Below are 18,273 nucleotides of genomic sequence, written 5' to 3'. Positions count from 1 at the left end.
TATAGGGCTAGTTTAAAAATACAGTACAGGGTTGTGTTACTTATTTCCCCCAGTATTCTCTAATCCTGGTCAACATTCGTGAACCAGTTTTATTGGCGAGCCTAGGTGCCCTGAACAATAAAGCACCAACAATCCCAAAGTGCACAGTTTTTCACACAATATAACGTAGTACCAGCAATTCCAAAGTGCACAGGCGTTCTCCACAATATAGCACCAACAATCCCAACTAGCGCAGGACATGTCAAATGCACAGGTGTCCCACACAACATGGCACCAACAAACCTGAAGTAAACACGCATCCCACACAACATGGCATCAACAGTCACAAGGGCACAGATGCCCCACATTGTCACCGACATTTATAAAGTTACAGGTGTCCTACAAAAAATGCCAACTACAATTTCAAAGGCACACGAGTCCCATACAACATGTGACAAACAATTTTAAACAGGTGTCCCCCACAACAAAAAACTAAAAATCCAGAAGACTACAGATGACCAAAACACAGCACCAACAATGCCAAAGAGCACAGGTGTCCCTCACAACCTGGCACCAGGGCAGTAGTGACCAAAGAGATCTTATAAGCACAGCACAAAATTATACAAACATGAAGGGTTATCCATCTTTGTACACCATGATTGGTACAACTTGCTGGCGCCACTCCAATTATCCACAGTGCTAAATAGGAGTCTACAGCTGTATCATTTGTTCTACATAAAAAAAAAAAGATTTGTGAAGCTCGTAATTACCTCTTCACTAAGCATCTGAGAGCAAACGTACAGTGCTGATTGCATGATTGACGGCAAGTTCAATGTCCTCATTAGCACCTCCATTAATTGTTCCATCTGTTTTGCTTCAAGGAGGTTCTGGAATAAATCTGTCTACTCCCAGGTAAATTATTAGTTTTTCCTCCCGTTTCTTCTGTCTCCTTAGAGGAATTATCAATGAACTCTCCACCTGGGAGGTACACGCTGCATGACACCAACACTACCAGTTAAAAGCCCAGAAGAGTAACAATTTTAACATTTTCCGATATTTGCTTTTGCTATCTATATTTTATAGATTTTTTTTACTCAATGCAGATTCAAAGAACCATTACGTTGATGAAACAGTAAGATTTAAAATACATGTGTACACATAACAATAAGATGTGCGTTTACCTCTAAATAAAACTGTGTTCATGCTATGCTGGAATGGAACTATATCCATATTGACAAATTTGCTGCATCACTGGCATGGACCACTGCTACTCCAGGGACGAGGGTAGCTATTTATCAGATGAACGTCAAAGCAATCCCATCTGAAATAATGCATGTGGGTCAGATTTTCCTAAAGTGGATTGCAATGGATCAAATGGAACAGGTCAGTATGAATTGGTCCATAGAAAATTGCGACAGTTCTCCTGAGGACACTGGAAAACGTCAGTTTGGCTCAAGAAAACAGAAAGACTACAGTTACTCAAACAAACACTCTTCATAAGTGTGTTGGGCACAAAAAGGTGTCAGAATGAACATATTGAGCCTTCTCTGGTTCTGTTCCTGCCAGGCAAAAACAGAAAGCTGAGACTTTAATGGGCACAGACTCAACAAAAAACAGCTGGTCTGATGAATAGTCTGATCTCATCAATCTGAATTTCTGCTGACTCATACCAATTTACACATTCTGCCTATTGTCAACAGTCCAGGCTGGAGGTGGTTTAGGCTATGGGACCAAAAGGGTAGCCCAAACGTATAGCTGATAGTCCTGCAGAAATTAAGATTCTGTTCTATGTTGATTTGATTGTATCACATTCCAACATCTTGTGGACCCCATTGCCATAAAGAACTGAGAGTGTTGAGTGGGTAAGAGGAGGTATTATTCAATAATGCCATAGTGTTCCTAACATGGTCAGTGTCATTTTTAAATAGCTGCACATTTTTGCAAATAAAGACATCAATTTGGTCACTTTATCGATCAAATATTCTTCCAACATGTTAATTTTTTTATTGCATCCCAAAAGCAAGGGTTTATGGGAAGAGGCTGGGGAAACAGTGCTTGACCAACAGTCAGTCCCATAGTTTTGTGCTGCATGAAACTGTACAAAGCAAGTCATGCCATCAATATTCAGTGGGATTTCTACTAAAATCTGATTGATTGAGTAGTGCAAGGTGCTAAAACATAAAATATTTCTGGATCAATTCTTGGTCTGGGAAATATCAATAGTACAAAGAATCAGCCATAAATTGTACAGTGTATAGTATACCATTTGTCCGTCACATACAGTATACGTATGTTGTATTTTACAGAGTATGATCTCTTTCATTCTTCCTGGGCTGATATAGTCCTCAGTGCTCCAATCTTTCTAGGATAGCTGGCATAATGTGCTGTAATATGGATATGTATTAAAGCAATTGTCATATGTTCCAGGTACTGAGACATCTCCGTAGTGCTAAGCAGCAATTTTATAGTATGTGGGCAGGATGCTGCAGTGATGGCTGTAAGTGGAAGCTATCACAATATTGTATCTTACTCTGACAGCTTTATCTGTGAAAGATAATTACATCTGCAAGGAGTTCTTGTAATCTCTGGAAAGGTAAACAGGTATTTTTGTAGATCTCTAGAGCGTTTCCAATAGGCAATGATATATAAAAAAAAAAAAACACGCCTAAAGACTGAGATGACTGTATTCATAATAGCAGAGGAATTATTTCCTATGTTCAATGCTCTATTTCAAAAGGTCTGTATAAAATAGATTTAGCATAAAACTAATCTGATCCTTATAGGATACATGAGTTGGCATGTGACATAATGAGATAGACGTGCATGTACAGTGACAATCACAAAGATAACTATACTGTTTTACTTTTTTTCTTTCTCTTACTGAAAGAGTTAAAAATTAGGTATGCAAGTGACAGTTTCTGTCTGGGTCGGACTATAGCATAACCTTCACTGATAAGGAATTACAACCATACACCACTTTCCTGGCAGAAAATGGCTTCTAAGAGCAGGAACGCAATAAAAAGGGTCAATAGTTCATAGATTTTAGCTATGGTATACTTCAATGCATGTGTCATTGAGCACCTAATTTTAATTGATTCTAAACTTTAATTGTAAATGTTATTGTGAAATAAAACTATGGTAATGATGACCACTGTAGTTTAAATGATAAAACTACATCTTTTGCTTATAATATGAATTCTGAGTGATATTTGTGACTAGGTGTGTGACTAGGCTTGATTAGAGGCGTGGCAGGGGCATGTCTGAATGTGTCACTTTTTCATAACTCAAAAAGTTGGGAGTTATGGTTAGACAGGCCATGCACACAGATATTCCTGTTCTATTTCCAGCCAAGTTGATAACACTGATCTAATCTACCATGACTCTATTGCCCAACTAGAGATGGCCCAGCCTTGGAAAACTCATGGAGAAGCACATGATCAGTTTGATCAGCTGATAGATTTGTAAGCCTCTGATTTGCTGGTCATGATCATGTGTTAAACCAGGAAGTCATCTCAGCAAATCAGAGGCTTACAAATCTGTCAGCTGGTCAAACTGATCATGTGCTTCTCCATGAGTTCTCCAAAGCTGGGCCATATCTATGCCCAACATGTCAGATCAATCAATTTCTTGTGTCCAAAAAAAGTCTATATACGTGGGCTGGAAAAAGGTGGCACGTCAGGCATTGGTCCACAAGATTATGAGTGTCTACTTCACCCACTGTGGCAGTACGTAGGAGTCCTGTTGCATTCTGTAGCACAGACTTAGTATGGCTTCTCCATTTAAACCATTGCACCTTTCCTTCCGTAATACTACAAATTTCCTTTCAAAGTGACTGTTAAAAATATTGTCAAAAATGTGCATAAATGAATTAAACTATATTGTGCCTTTTGGACAATTCAGCAGTGTTCTGTCATGTACCCATAGGGTAGCAAGGCTCTAAAGGTTCTACTGTATTATGTCACCACTAGTGACCTTAGCCCCTTTATAAACGAGCTAGGTCTGTCACTGCGCCGCCACACACGCCTGCGCTCACGCCCGTCCGCCCCTTGGCACGCCGTCCTTTGCCGCGCGTCACTCCCCCTCAGTGTCTCTGCGTCCCTGCACATGCACAGAGCGTAAAAGGGACACACACAGGGACATGGGACGCAGAGACACTTAGGGATTTTTATAGAGGATAGCGAGGCCGTGGATTGAATGTACAGTGCTCATTATGTTTTATAAAATACAGGTAATTTCCCCAACTTAAGAACAACCAACTTATGAATGACCCACCCAAAACAACAGTTTGAAATTTGAAATGTGATTCTGTGGGAACAAGTGAAAACATAAAAAAAAAAAAAAACACCTTGTAGTTTTTGAGAAAATCAGTTAAAAATGTAAGAAAAAAAAAAAAAGGTGTTTTTCGAACCTGTAAAATTACATTTTGCTGCAGTACACTGAGGACACATGAGGACAGAGGTGACACACTGTGGTGGTGGTGGAGTGGGGGGGGGGGGGGGGGCTACTGAAAGCACCGGGGAACAGGTGACACAGAAGGAAAACACTGGAGGCACAGGGAGGCATAGAGAGGGTACAGGGGACAGAGATGGCACAGTGTTTGGACATATACAAGTTAAGAAGTCACTATCTCGACCGTTAACCAAGGACTACCTGCAGAGTAGAGTAAAGAAGAAGGTGTCATGTAAATGTTTTAGAGAGGGCTGTTTGAGTGTATTCTGCGAGATACTAGACACGAAGGGTTGTGCTGAGGGGGATACACTGAGGACAATTAAGAGGTGGGTGAGATGAGGGTTGGGCATACAGTAAAGCTGAGTCAAAAAGTATAACTAAAATTAGACACTGCAACTCACCACATTTTAGATTAGGTTTCCAGGAAATGAATTCATAAAGTTAAGACTTCAGAAAGAATTATTGTCTAAGGTGGGGGAGAGATTTCTGCTATACGGAAATAACAGTTACCTCAGCGTTGACTAGAGTAAAAAGAGGCTTAGAAATGTATCATCTAATTATTTGCACCTTTCCAAGGTCAATAAAACCATCTGTGGGGGATTTTCCATCCCACGTTTGCCACAGGTGTCCTCGTGAAATCACATCTTCACATTACCGAAAGTCTATGGAAATCACTGCCAAGGAGATTGAGCAAGTCAGAGTGTTTAATGATGGGAAAAACATGCAAGAAAGCTGCCATTTCTGAGCAGAGCTGGAGACATGGACTCCTGTAACTGCAATCTTAGACAGATCTGAGGGAAACAAAATGAAAACATCCTCCTTCAAGCAACAGCACCAATACATATCGCACACCTGACTGAACTATCAGACAGCTCTGTCACACACCATCAGCAGAACTAATGCACGGTTTCCAAATATATTTGCACATCTGCTCAATCCACTACACGCACTATACATATAGTAGGTAAATGACACCATGATCAAATATTTATTTAGCTCCAGAAAATCACCTTATAAAATGCCCAAATTACTGTCTGATTGCTGCTATAGCCGTAATACGTATTGCGGCATATGGTAGTGTATGCTGCGCCCATTTCCCTTTTGCCCTTCCCCGACCTACATGCTGCTGTGTCTGTCTACCAATGTGAGTGTTTATGGACAGGGGAGGGTAACTTGGGCATTGTGATTAGCCCTGTTCACTACAGAATTAAAGTGGACCTGAATTTTTTGCACAGGACACAATAAAAAGTCCTTATTTCACATACAGTTGCTGAAACAATTCACTGCTGTGTGTTCCGTGTTTGGTTAGCCAGATCAACGTGTCCAATGTCCAATTGGATCCTATGATCAGCTTCGAATCAGAGCTGTGAGCTCTGCCACGCTCTCTGCTCATAAATAAACACAGGCTTAACCCTTTCTGTGCTCCCAGAAATGTGAAATAAAGTGATAAAATATCTGATAAAGCATATACTGTAGATTAGACATCAGATAAAGCTAGAGGAGCATTCCTCTAACCAAAACTGTTCAGAAGCAATGCATGCCGTAATTAAAGCACCAGATCAGGCTCAACATTTATATATGCCTCTAAAAGAAGATTATGTTCATTTATACACATAGAAATTTGTGAAAGGAAAAATGCTGCAGGTTTTCAAAGTAATGTAAGATGCCCGTTTCACAAATTCATAGATCCTCAATAGCTTCCCTACTAGAGACCAGCAGCCGTGATAGGGTCTCAGCAGGGAGGTGTGGATTCAACTGACAAAACTATCATTCACCCCACTTCATGCCCATGACTGGAGTGAGCAGGCAGCTGTAGGGTGCCAAGTTTGGATAGTCAAATTATTCTGAGATGATGCAGAATTTATGAGATTTTTTATGCAAACATATGCAGCTTGAAAATTAACCAATCGTATCCGACCAAGGTGGAATCTGACTGGTCCATTTTCAAGTTGCATACATTTGCATTAAAAATATACATAATCCTGCATCCACTTGGAATTATTTGCATATTATGGAGCATCCATAATGCCGAAAATCTATAAATGAATACAGCTGGTACTTTCTTTTTATGTTTTGCAAAAACTACATTGCGTATTTACATAAACATATGTGCAAAATTAATCGAAAACAATAAATAAATACATACAATATGTATACAATATTTACACAATACATATTTATACACTAAATACAAATCTGAACCTGAATTGGGGCTTCAAGGTCATACATCAATATAGAAAAAAAAACAAAAACTTATTTACAGCAGTTTTTGAGCAACAACTAGAGAAACAAATAAAAAGAGCTGCATGGAAAATAGCAGCCTGGACAGAACAGAAAGTGTCAACCCCACTGATACTGGAGTTATCATTTTACGTGTAAAGCACAAACATGAATTTCCGTCCTGTTTCTTGGCATTCGGTCACACACATTTGTTAATTGTCTGCTGAGAATCATGGACAAGGATATAAAACATAAAATCGCTAATATAACATTTAGCTAAAGATGGCCATACACAATATTTTTTTTTTTTTAATAACACTTTGATCTATTCAATTATTTTATCAAACCTACCATACACCATTCGATTTTCAAAGCAATCAAACTGATTTTTTTCAACATATCTGATCAGATTTTTATTGAAAAGAAACTGAATAATTGATCATCGATCTAAAAAATAATGCTTATTAATTTTTTTTGGTTGAATAAATAAGAAAATCGGACCATTTAATTGTACTGTGTATGGACACATTAAGTCTACATACATCAATACTGTGCACAAGCTACCCCAATGCAGGCCCCAGATTAATGTTTGGTACGCCATATGCAACATACTAGATGAGAATAACTTTATTACACACACTCATACATGAACAGGCATGAAAGTCCCCATATGCAGTATGTCATCATTATCATATTGGAGTTGTGTCAGAAAAGCTTAGAACACTTTGGCTTGATAAGCTTCTACACAGATATGTATAGGTTTGATTGCAGATGACATCCATTTAATCCTTCCAATGACATATGGAAATACGTACATACGCCTGCTGCCACTGACAGAACAAAAAGCAATAAGTGTGCCAAAAATATATGGACCTTGTACACACAATCCTCTGTTCCAATCAGTCAGGTGTTCTTTGATGCATTACAAAAGATAACATGGGGCAATCAATCCGTAATCAAGCAAGCCAAGGGGAGGAAAGCTATTTCCAGACTTCATAGTTTGGTCACCTAAAACAATCATTCATGAATGAAACCTAAAGAGACTCTGTAACAAATTTTTCAGCCTTATTTCTTCTATCCTATAAGTTCCTATACCTGTTCTAATATGGTCTGTCTAACTGCAGTCTTCCTAGTTGCACAGTGGCTGTATTATCTCCTGTTATATAATCTAATCTTCTTTCCTCTGACGGCTTTGTCGGGCTCAGGCACTCAGGCTGGAATGTGCTGCTCTGCTTGTGATAGGAAGAAGCTATACACACCCTCTTCACGCCCCCTGCAGGCTCTGTATGAGTCACAGACTGAGCTCCTCTCAGCCCATCACAAGCAGGTTAGCAGCCATATCTTTTGTTTGTAAACACTGCCTAAAACTGACAATTACAAGCCAGGATTGCAGCAAGGAGTGGCAGAAACAGCACAGAGAGGCCCAGAAGAACATAATGAATAGAATGGTATGCTTTTTATTTTAAGAATTTTAGAGTACAGATTATCTTTAAAGTGGGATAAAACTTGCTTTTGTTCACAACTTATATAGTCTGTTTACAAAGTCCCAAAGTACAGTGTATCTGCCCTGAAAGCTGCCATTGGATTTTATTGCAAAGCTGCTGTATTTATATATTAAAATCCATCTAGTGATCACTTCTCAGCTCTTTTTGCTTCCCAGCTCAGTACAGCTCAGTTTCTGTATTTTGCTAATGTTTACTAAATGTATCTGACAAAGGAATGTAAACAAAGATGCTGTTATCACCTTCTAGGATGCAGCCAGAAGCTTTCCACTGAAGCAAGGAGTTTCCACTGAACAACTAAGTGCTGTTTAACTGTTTGAATGCTGTTCTGCTATAATTTTTTTTGTGTTAGTAGATTTTATACTGTAAATAATCTTGTAGAACAAAGAGGAAGTGCTGAATTTCATACCACTTTAACTGTGTAGAGTTGTTCCCGGACATCATTGTCCACAATTCATCATCCTGGCTTACTTCAATTGTTGTCAGTGCTACAGGGAAACTACAGCTTCCTTCTCTATCCCTACCCCTTTACCCCCCCCCCCCCCCCCCGCCATTCTCCATAGCAAAAAGGCTACATGTACAGCGCTCTTTCATAATCTGTTGCCTGTATAGAGGAGTTTTAGGGCGCATTCACAGTGGGGCATTATTGTCCTGAGTTATAAAGTCATAACACAGGTTAACACACTGTAATGTTAAGCCTAAGCAGCATGCACAGTGCGAGGCTAAAGTCGAGTTGTGAATGTTGCGTTATTATAACTCACTGTTTGCAGACGTTAAACAGATACAGAGAGGCATACTTTTAATTTCCTGTATGCTCCACTGTATCTACTGTATGCCACGGTAATGCAGCATTATTGTGCTTTACCTTTTTTGTTGTGTTGTAATGCTGCGTTGCGACTTTAACGTCACATTATGACAACGTCCCACTGTGAATATGCCCTCAAGCAATAATTATCCATAGTGTGTACATAGCTTTACTAGCAGTTCTGATCTACTGGTGGTCGGTGGTTTCATAAACTGAGGAGTCGGAGTCAGATGATTTTTATACCGACTCCACAGCTCTGATTTCTTCATCACTGCGGCGCTGCGGGTTGCAGCTAATCTGAGGTCTATTAGCGAGAAGAGGCCCAGGACTGTCATTGAGGAGGCAGCCACTGACTCACTCACAAGGTAAAATAAGCAGCGGTCATGGGGAGCAGGCTACTGGGGGCACATATATGACTAACCTATACTGGGGACAACTATACTGGGGCAGCTATACTGGCTAACCTATACTGGGGGCAACTATATTGGCTACCTATACTGGGGGGCAACTATACTGGCTACCTATACTGGGGGGGGCAACTATACTGGCTACCTATACTGGGGGGGCAACTAAAATGGCTACCTACTCTGCGAGCAACTGTACTGGCTACCTATACTGGGGGGAACAATACTATCTAAAGATCTCAAAGTAAAATTTAACAAGAAACAAAAAAGGGGCCTGTTGATAAAATGGTGATGAATAATGAATTAGAATTATGGATGCACCCTGGCTGGGAATCCCAAAAACTTCAGGCTATGTCAGTAAAGACACACAAAGAAGATGTGTTGAGCATTGTGCTTCCTTCTTCTGCTATACAAGAATATTTTTAACAGGTAGTCAAAATTAGTAAGCGCAACCCATACAAAATAGAGCACACATAAATAGAGATATCCAATGATTTGGACTTGTTTCTTGTACAAAATCTTTAAAACAAATGGATAATACAGAGTGTAAAAGTGGAAACTCACATACACAGCCTGCCAGAATTAGGCAACTATTTATTCAGCTTACCAGGTACTGCCTCTTCTAGTTTGCTAAACCTTTGGGACTTTGGTTTCTCTCTTGACCACCAGTAGACATTTCACAGCTGGCTTTCACATTGGGTACAGTCAGATATGGGGTGAGATGGCTGCAAATTACTACAAGAGAGGGCAGCACCATCACAAATAAAGGATAGGAGGTGCCCCAAGGGCCGTGTCAGGTGAAGGTGAGTTTACCTTCTCATTATGAACACAGCTAGGATAAATATAAAATGTTTAATGGTACACACAACAGGTTTCACCCATCACTGCTGGCTTCATCAGTTGTCAATCCTTCAGTTCAGGTAAGCTGCTTACTAACTTGTTTAGCTGAAAGCAATTGCATCTTTTGCAGCCAATATGGAGAATTTTGGCTAGGATTACCACAAGATCACAATTGGAAACCTTTCCTTGGCTACAAACGGTCATCACCTTTTAAAAAACCAACACTTGTTTGTTGGTTACTGTCAAGTAGAAACATGTTATTTATACACCTGCTCTGGGTCACAGAGTTAACATATCTTACATGCAGATGATCATCAACACAACAACCAGGCAAAGTCATTTATGCTACCCGTCTTCCCGCCACAGCACAATTTCTTTGAAAGCTCCACTTCCTGTGCAAATTACAACAAATCAAACATTTTTAAAGTTTAACTGTCTGGCATAAAATCAAAAATCAATTCTTTATTTTTATCTGGTAAACAAGTAATAAGGATGTTAACCAGGCAATCCAAAAGTTAAAAATAACTATTACTTTTTGTGTTGATAAATGATCAATTCTCAGTTTACCTGACTCTTATTTGGTACATTGCAGCACAAATGAAGTTGCAGGGCATGCTGGGTTTTCTTTTTTTGGCTGAAGCTGCTTTCCCTCCCGGTTTCCCCTTCCACACCTCTGTTCCTCTCTGATTGGCCAATATTTCTAATGATGAGACAATGCAATTTCTATTGCAGAGCTAGGTGGGAGTACCTGAAGACTGGGAAGAGGGCAGGCAATGCATACACAATCAGGCAGAGGAGAGTAAGGGAGGAAACGACATCAGGATTGGCTTCAAGAGAGACACAGTTAAAATGGAAGATTCCTAAGAAGGATTTTCTCCTTTTTTATAATAATAATAATAATAATAATAATAATAATTGCAGTATTTGTATAGCGCCTTTCTCCTATCGGACTCAAAGCGCTTGCGAGGCAGCCACTAGAGCGCACTCAGTAGGCAGTAGCAGTGTTAAGGAGACTTGCCCAAGAAACTCCTTACTGAAATAGGTGCTGGCTTACTGAACAGGCAGAGCTGAGATTTGAACCCTAGTCTCCTGTGTCAGAGGCAGAGCCCTTAACCATTACACTATCCATTTTTACTATATAAAAATCACTAAAATCAAAACGTGGACAGTGCGATACATATGTTATGTACCGTAAGTAAAGCAAGTATTTCTCTACTTATAAATGTGTTTTTTTTCTGAGATATTATGGCTGACAGCTCCTCTTTAAAGTAGGCTAGAATGGGGAGCCCAGACACGGGTGACTTCCTTAACTGCAGACTGTCAGTGCTACAGGCTGAAGGCTTCTCAGAGAGATTCAGTCTGTGCCACCCTTTTTGCAGTCTGGACAACAGGATCATGGAACCCAACTAACAGTATTAGCTCTTTAAGCAGAGTGCTGATCATTGTCTCAAATTGGCCACTTCTGACCACGTGATCCCATTTTTAGGACATGCAGAACTCTCATTTCACAGAGGAAACATTTTTTTTACCACATTTTGATTTGTAAGCAAATAGCATGTTTAGCTCTGTGCTTGGTTTACGTTTCACATACTCAGGGCTTCTGCCAGCCCCCTGCAGCCGCCCTGTACCCAGGCCGTTACCAAACGATTCTCCGATCCCCCAGCGTGGCTCCGTTTCACTTTCTTCAGTTGCTATCCACTGCACCCCTCAGTCGCGCTCCCATCGACAGGAGTGTCCTGCGTAGAAGAAGTAGAGATTTTCTTGTACTGCGCCTGCGCAGGATGCTCCCGGCGGCTGGAGTGCAAATGAGGATGCAGGCAGCCAGGGCTGCGCAGGCGCAGTGGATGTCAACTTGTAAGTCAGCTGAAACAAAACGGAGCCGTGTCGGAGGACCAGTGGATCGTTACAGACGGCGCGGGCAAAGGGAGGCTGCAGGGGGCTGGCAGTAGCCCCAGGTAAGTGAAACTTTTTTTGGGGGGGACATACTTCAGGTTCGCTTTAAGGCTCCATGGCTCTCCCAAGAATATTATATTTTAATGTATTGTATTTTAACATTTAATACAGAGTTCATGGTATGTTTATAGAGTAGGGTAGAGTACTGTATACGCTAAGCCTGTTTTTAACATGGATTCTCAGGCCTCAGTACATTTACACTTTGTGCGGTGTGATCGTCTTGTGGCAGGAGAGCAAAATCCGCCAACAGGTTAATATTCATAGCCCCGCCCTTGGTTCAGTGACGCACTCCTTGCTTGACAGGAAGTACGTCACTGGTTTACTATCGCTCTGATTATTCAGACCAATGACAATTGTGAGCGGTGAGCAGCAGGGGAGCTGACCGCAAGGCAGAGCGACACAGTAAGTGTGAAAGGGGCCTCAAGCAACCAGAAAGCATGCTTATCTGGCATCACCCATTCCCGGTCAGTGCCGGATAACCAAGACTATACTGTATTCCCTTCAATTCATTTAAACTAAAGAAGTCAATTGTTGTAGTAGCAAAATGTCTTCCAGCACACATAAAAAGTATCCAGTTGAAACTACCTTATCATTCTTTACATATGACAGGTGTACTTCACTCACTGAACACCCAGCAATCAATGCAATGCTTCTCCCAATAGAAATCAGTCATGTATCGGCAGTTAACGCATCATTAACAAGGCATAAGAAGCACACACAACACTCCCCCCACCCCCCTTCTCTTTTTCACAGGAGTCTCATCACAGCTCATCTCTACCTAAGTAATCTGCATAGAGGAACTCCTCATCATCATTAGCAGCATTAATTCTCCTACTGCAAACACAAGCTGCTGTTTCCAGCAAGTACCATCACCCTACGCTCATTAGAGCAGTCAATAACATCTGATGAAAGCCACTGATAGGAGTCTATCTATAATCAGTGCATCAGTCAGCTATCTGTACTGCAAGCATAAAGCTACATTTCCCTGGCTGAAAGATTCTCCTCACAGAAGGAAAGAAAAATGTGGCGTTACCGTTATATGTTATGGTTAGCCTGGGAGTCGTATCCAAATCGGCAGCTGTCCTCTTTGACGTATATCCAATAGTTATTGCACAGAGTGCCACTAAGTAACACGACCAATTCTTCTTCATCTTAGAAAACACTTGTGTCCCGCATTCACTGGTCACCATTAAAGAGATCTGAAATGGACTCACAGCGCTGCCAAGTTCATCCTGAAAGGATAAATTAAAAATTATTAAAAATAAGTACTATCATGAAGAAAATGTACACTATTTTCATTTAGTTTACTTTTATAAATATAAAAATATCTTTAAATAGGTAAAATGCAAGCAAGACTGACATCTATCTACTTTGCATTTCAGACCTTGCTTTATATTTTGTGTGGCATAAGTTACCCAGTTACTTGTTCAGAAGCAATATACAAAAGGAAAAAATGGCTCAGAAACCTCATAATCCCAACTGAGATAATGGAGTTCAGCATTTCTCTATATCTCTTCCACTAGTGCTGACTTTCCATAGGTTGTGGACAACATTTAGCTCCACAGTAGCCGTTTCTACTCCCACCAATCCCGTTGGGGTCTGCACTTTGTCCATTTTATGTAAACCATAAAAATAACAATTAGCTAGTGTTATACTTTAACAAGAACTCCGGCAATGCTTACCCTTGCTGTAGGACATTTGCTATAAGTAGCAATGGAGGTTCACTGCCTCATTCGCTAACCCCCATGTCTCCCATTAGGTCTTTTACCCACTACCCTCTGGATAAGCTCGCAAGGGCAGGGACCTACTTCTAGTGCTTCTGCTGTAATTTATCATATGAACATATACCAGTATTGTTGATGTCTCAAACCAAACATCAACTATGTATGTATTTGTTTTGCTGTATGCACTGATTGTACACTGTTTTGAACATCTCATGTATCTATGCTTCCCACTATTTGTGTTGTACTGTGTGTACAGCACTACAGAAGAGGTTGGTGCTATATAAATAAATAAAAAATAATAATAGGACAATGCAAATGCTTGCTCTCTAAGATAATGGTTGTTCTGTTCAAACCAAAACATGAAATTAAACAAATTTACATTAAAAAAGGTAGATTTACTGCATGTATCAGACAACAGTTACAGCAGATCAACAGAGTTTCAAATGTATATCTGCAGAAAAATAAGGGAGTAGTCATACGACTGCAATGCAAACTATCAGAAAGCAGACAGGACAGTGTTAGAAGGTCCAAGGCCTGGCACACATGATGCAAACAAGTGAGCAGGTGTTTTCCTAACGTCCTTGTGCTTTTTTTTTTTTTTTTGTAGCCCTCTAGTTACATCCAGTTCAATTCAGTACAATTCATTTCTAATCCCCAAGACCCTGACACATGGACGTGTAAACTAGTTCATTCCCATCCACTGACAAGGACGAGATCGGCGAAATTCAGGCTGGTGTGGCCGTAGGCACTGACAGGGACAGAAATAGATTATGACCCAAACATGTGCAGTCTTCTAGTGGCAGACAATTTATGTACCAGATTAACCACAGCAGACTCAAAGCATTACAAATTTGCAAAACTAGTCCATTTCTAAAGCCTAGTCTACACGTCCCGATTTGGCTGATCAATCGAGCCGCTACTGCGGCTCGATTGATAAGATCCGACAGGCCCGATCTCGGCGATTCCCCGCTCGACCCCCGCGAGCGGACAATAGCGGGGAATCGTGCAGAAGATAAGCGGCGCCGGCGGGGACGAGTGGGTATCGAATGCGAGACGCGTGGGGATGCGGAAGAGTCGTTCCGCCAGCTAATCGAGCCGCCGGATCGCTCCGTGTAGATATAGCTTAAGAATTACAGTTTTTTAATTTGTTCCCAAGTTTCTACACTTGCACTTTGCCGGACAATTTTATTTGTTATACCTATACCTGTATGATCCTTTGTGCTTGAAAAAAGATTAAGAAATACAAGACGGACTGATGCCTCGTACTTCAAGTATAATCCTACTTACATGCTGTAGTTATCTGCATGTCCCCACAAAGAGCATCTAAAATTAAACTGGACCCTTATCTAGGATGTCTGAGTACAGAGATATGGACACTGTGGTTTAATGACTCTTTAATTCACTTTGGTAGTTATAAACTATATTAAAGAGAGTAACCAAGCAGTTTAGGGTGACCCAAACCACTAGGAAGGTATAGGGGTCAAAAAGAGACCGAAAAGCCCCCTACTAAAAAGCAATGCTTGGTGTGATTTGCCTTCTTAGAACAGAGGGAAACTTGCAATAATTCAGCTTTAAGTGAATATCTGTGGTTACCCACAATGCACCACTAATGAATATGCAAATTATTTCTTTTTTCCCCTGTAGTCAGGCTAGCATCCAGAACCGCTGGTATATAGCAAGCCTAAAGCTTTACATTTTACACAGCGACATCAACCCCACAAGTAGACAGCCTGTTTTGGACTTTTGGTCCTTATCAGTACATGGCAGGGATTGATATGGCTGAAACAGGCTGTCTACATGTGGTGTTGATTTGGCTGTGTAATGTTTAAAGCTATAGGCTTGCTATATACCAGCATACCAGCGGTTCTGGATGCTAGCCTGGCTACAGGGGCATAAAGAGATAATTTGCATATTCAGTAGTGGTGCATTGTGGGTAACCACAGATGTTCACTTAAAGCTGAATTATTGCAAGTTTTCTTCTGTTTTAAGAAGGCAAATCACACCAAACTATATGAAAAGGTCCACCATCATGAAAATTGTAAAAAAAAAATAAAAAAATTATACATATACACATATACAAATAAGAACTACATTTCTTCCAGTGTTATATAAGATATAATTTACCTTTCTCTTATCTTCTTGTAACTTATAGCAGGCAGTACACATCTGACAGAACTGACAGGTTTTGGGCTATCCCATCTCCTTATGAGGGGTTCTTACGATTTTATTTATTTTCAAAAACACTTAGCGATGGGCAATTGCTCTGTCCTACTGACAAAATAGTGTGCAGCAAGCAGGGAGGCTGACCAGCATCTTTGTATAAATCCTTTTCTGGAAGTGTCTTTATAAATAGTAAAGGCCATACTGAGAATGCCCCATGAAAAGATGGACTAGGCCAAAACCTTTCAGTTCTGTCAGATATCTACTACCTACTATAGGTGACAGCAACATAGGAGAAAAGTAATATATGGTCCATTTTACTCTGGAACAAATGTGCTTCTTATTTGTATTTAGTTACATATATTTTAACATTTTACAATTAGTCACAGTAGTGGTCATTTGGGGCAGGAGGTGGGTTTTGTAGTAGAGAGTATAGAGAGGGGCTTTCAACCCAACATCACAGCTTAAGACTGTCATTGCCCCTCCCAACATCAGAAGCAAACGATCCCATGGATTAGTAAGCCACCGTGGTCAGATATTTTTCCAGACATTTTAAGTAGGGGCCACTTTCGTTTTTTTTCCCCATTAAAATTAGAGATTGAGGTGAAACCGGCAAAAATAATAAATTCAGTTTTTATCTACAACTACTATTTGACTTACTGGAGTAAGAGTTGTCCACATATTATTAATTAATTATAAATATTTAATAATAGTCATGTTTATAGCATATTCATTTCAATCACTGATAGATACTCTATAGAGGTTATATTATGTTATGGATTTGCAGTCTTGGTGACCAGCGTGGAACTAGTCCTTTCAAATCCTTCTACTCTTGATATGGAATTCCATTATAACGTGAACTCCAGAAAAGCTTACACTGAAGGTCAGATATGAGCTCACAGCAGGCATACAAAAAAACAGCAATAAGCAGCACAGAGAGATTTGGGCGTCACGCTAAAGGAAGGAATGTCATTAGGTGAAATAGTGACTTACAAAAACATGTTGATGTACCGGATTTTATAGGTCAACAGTAATCTCAACTTACTGATATATCTGCGTAAAAATAATTAAGAAGTGAATTTATCATAAAGCACTGTAAAAGATATGTACAGACTACAATTATAAATATTTCTTTGGCTCAGCAGGATCTAGCGATGAGTAGAGTTGGGCCGAACGGTTCGCCGGCGAACGGTTCCTGGCGAACTTCGGTGGTTCGCGTTCGCCTCCCGCAGGCGAACGTTTGCGGAAGTTCGCTTCGCCCAGTTCGCATCAAAAAACAAAATTTTTACCCTCCATTTCACTGTCAGCAGACATGTTATGGTCAAACACACTGCTTGAGGACCCGCCCACCCTCCCTTCAAGCTAGGTCCTTTATACCATTTGACTCAGTTGTCTGCCTACACTAATTAGTTATGGGACAGCTGCTACACTCTCTGCTAGTGAGATTTTAATTGGCCTCCCTCCTCCCTCCTCCCACCTCCCTCCTCCCACCTCCCTCCTCCCACCTCCCACCTCCCTCCTCCCACCTCCCTCCTCCCACCTCCCTCCTCCCACCTCCCACCTCCCTCCTCCCACCTCCCACCTCCCACCTCCCTCCTCCCACCTCCCACCTCCCACCTCCCACCTCCCTCCTCCCACCTCCCTCCTCCCTCCTCCCTCCTCCCACCTCCCACCTCCCACCTCCCACCTCCCTCCTCCCACCTCCCTCCTCCCTCCTCCCTCCTCCCTCCTCCAACCCTCCAACCCTTCAACCCTTCAACCCTTCAACCTATTCCCTCCTCCCTCCGGGAGGAGGGTGTCTTCTGGCAGGGAATTATACTTTTTTAAAAGCCAGTATATATCATACCATAGCTGGGAATCGAACCCAGATCACACTGCATGGTGGACACGTCAGTGCATCACCCTAAGCACTGTACCACTACAGTAGTAAGTGAAGCTACCGTAAAATGTACCATTAATGCTCAATGCAATAGAACCATTAGGTTGCTTAAAGGAGAACTGTAGTGAGAGGTATATGGAGGCTGCCATATTGATTTCCTTTTAAGCTATACCAGTTGCCTGGCAGCCCTGCTGATCTATTTGGCTGCAGTAATAATAATAATTATAATCCAAACATTTGTATAGCACTTTTCTCCTGTCAGACTCAAAGCGCTCAAGAGCTGCAGCCACAGGGACGCACTCAAGAGGCCACCCTGCAGTGTTAGGGAGTCTTGCTTTGAACTCCTTACTGAATAGGT

The 18,273-nt window shown here is 40.9% G+C and overlaps 1 protein-coding gene across 8 annotated transcripts in view; it reads right to left on the bottom strand.

Annotated features, from left to right (window-relative positions):
• Positions 1–18,273, bottom strand: part of SEMA4G (semaphorin 4G) — a 316,367-nt gene that overhangs the window by 208,921 nt on the left and 89,173 nt on the right. For all 8 annotated transcript variants that reach the window (XR_011024252.1, XR_011024253.1, XM_068255250.1 and 5 more), the window contains one exon: positions 13,186–13,384. Coding sequence is in view for 6 of the 8 variants with exons in the window: in XM_068255248.1 (XP_068111349.1) it covers positions 13,186–13,384 (199 nt within the window). In the remaining 2 variants the exon portion in view is untranslated. The remainder of the gene's footprint in view (positions 1–13,185; positions 13,385–18,273) is intronic.

Source organism: Hyperolius riggenbachi, chromosome 10 (assembly GCF_040937935.1).
Source record: "Hyperolius riggenbachi isolate aHypRig1 chromosome 10, aHypRig1.pri, whole genome shotgun sequence".
Taxonomy (NCBI): Eukaryota; Metazoa; Chordata; class Amphibia; order Anura; family Hyperoliidae; genus Hyperolius; species Hyperolius riggenbachi.
Note: the sequence above shows the minus strand (reverse complement) of the source record. Positions and strands in the feature narration are given on the sequence as shown.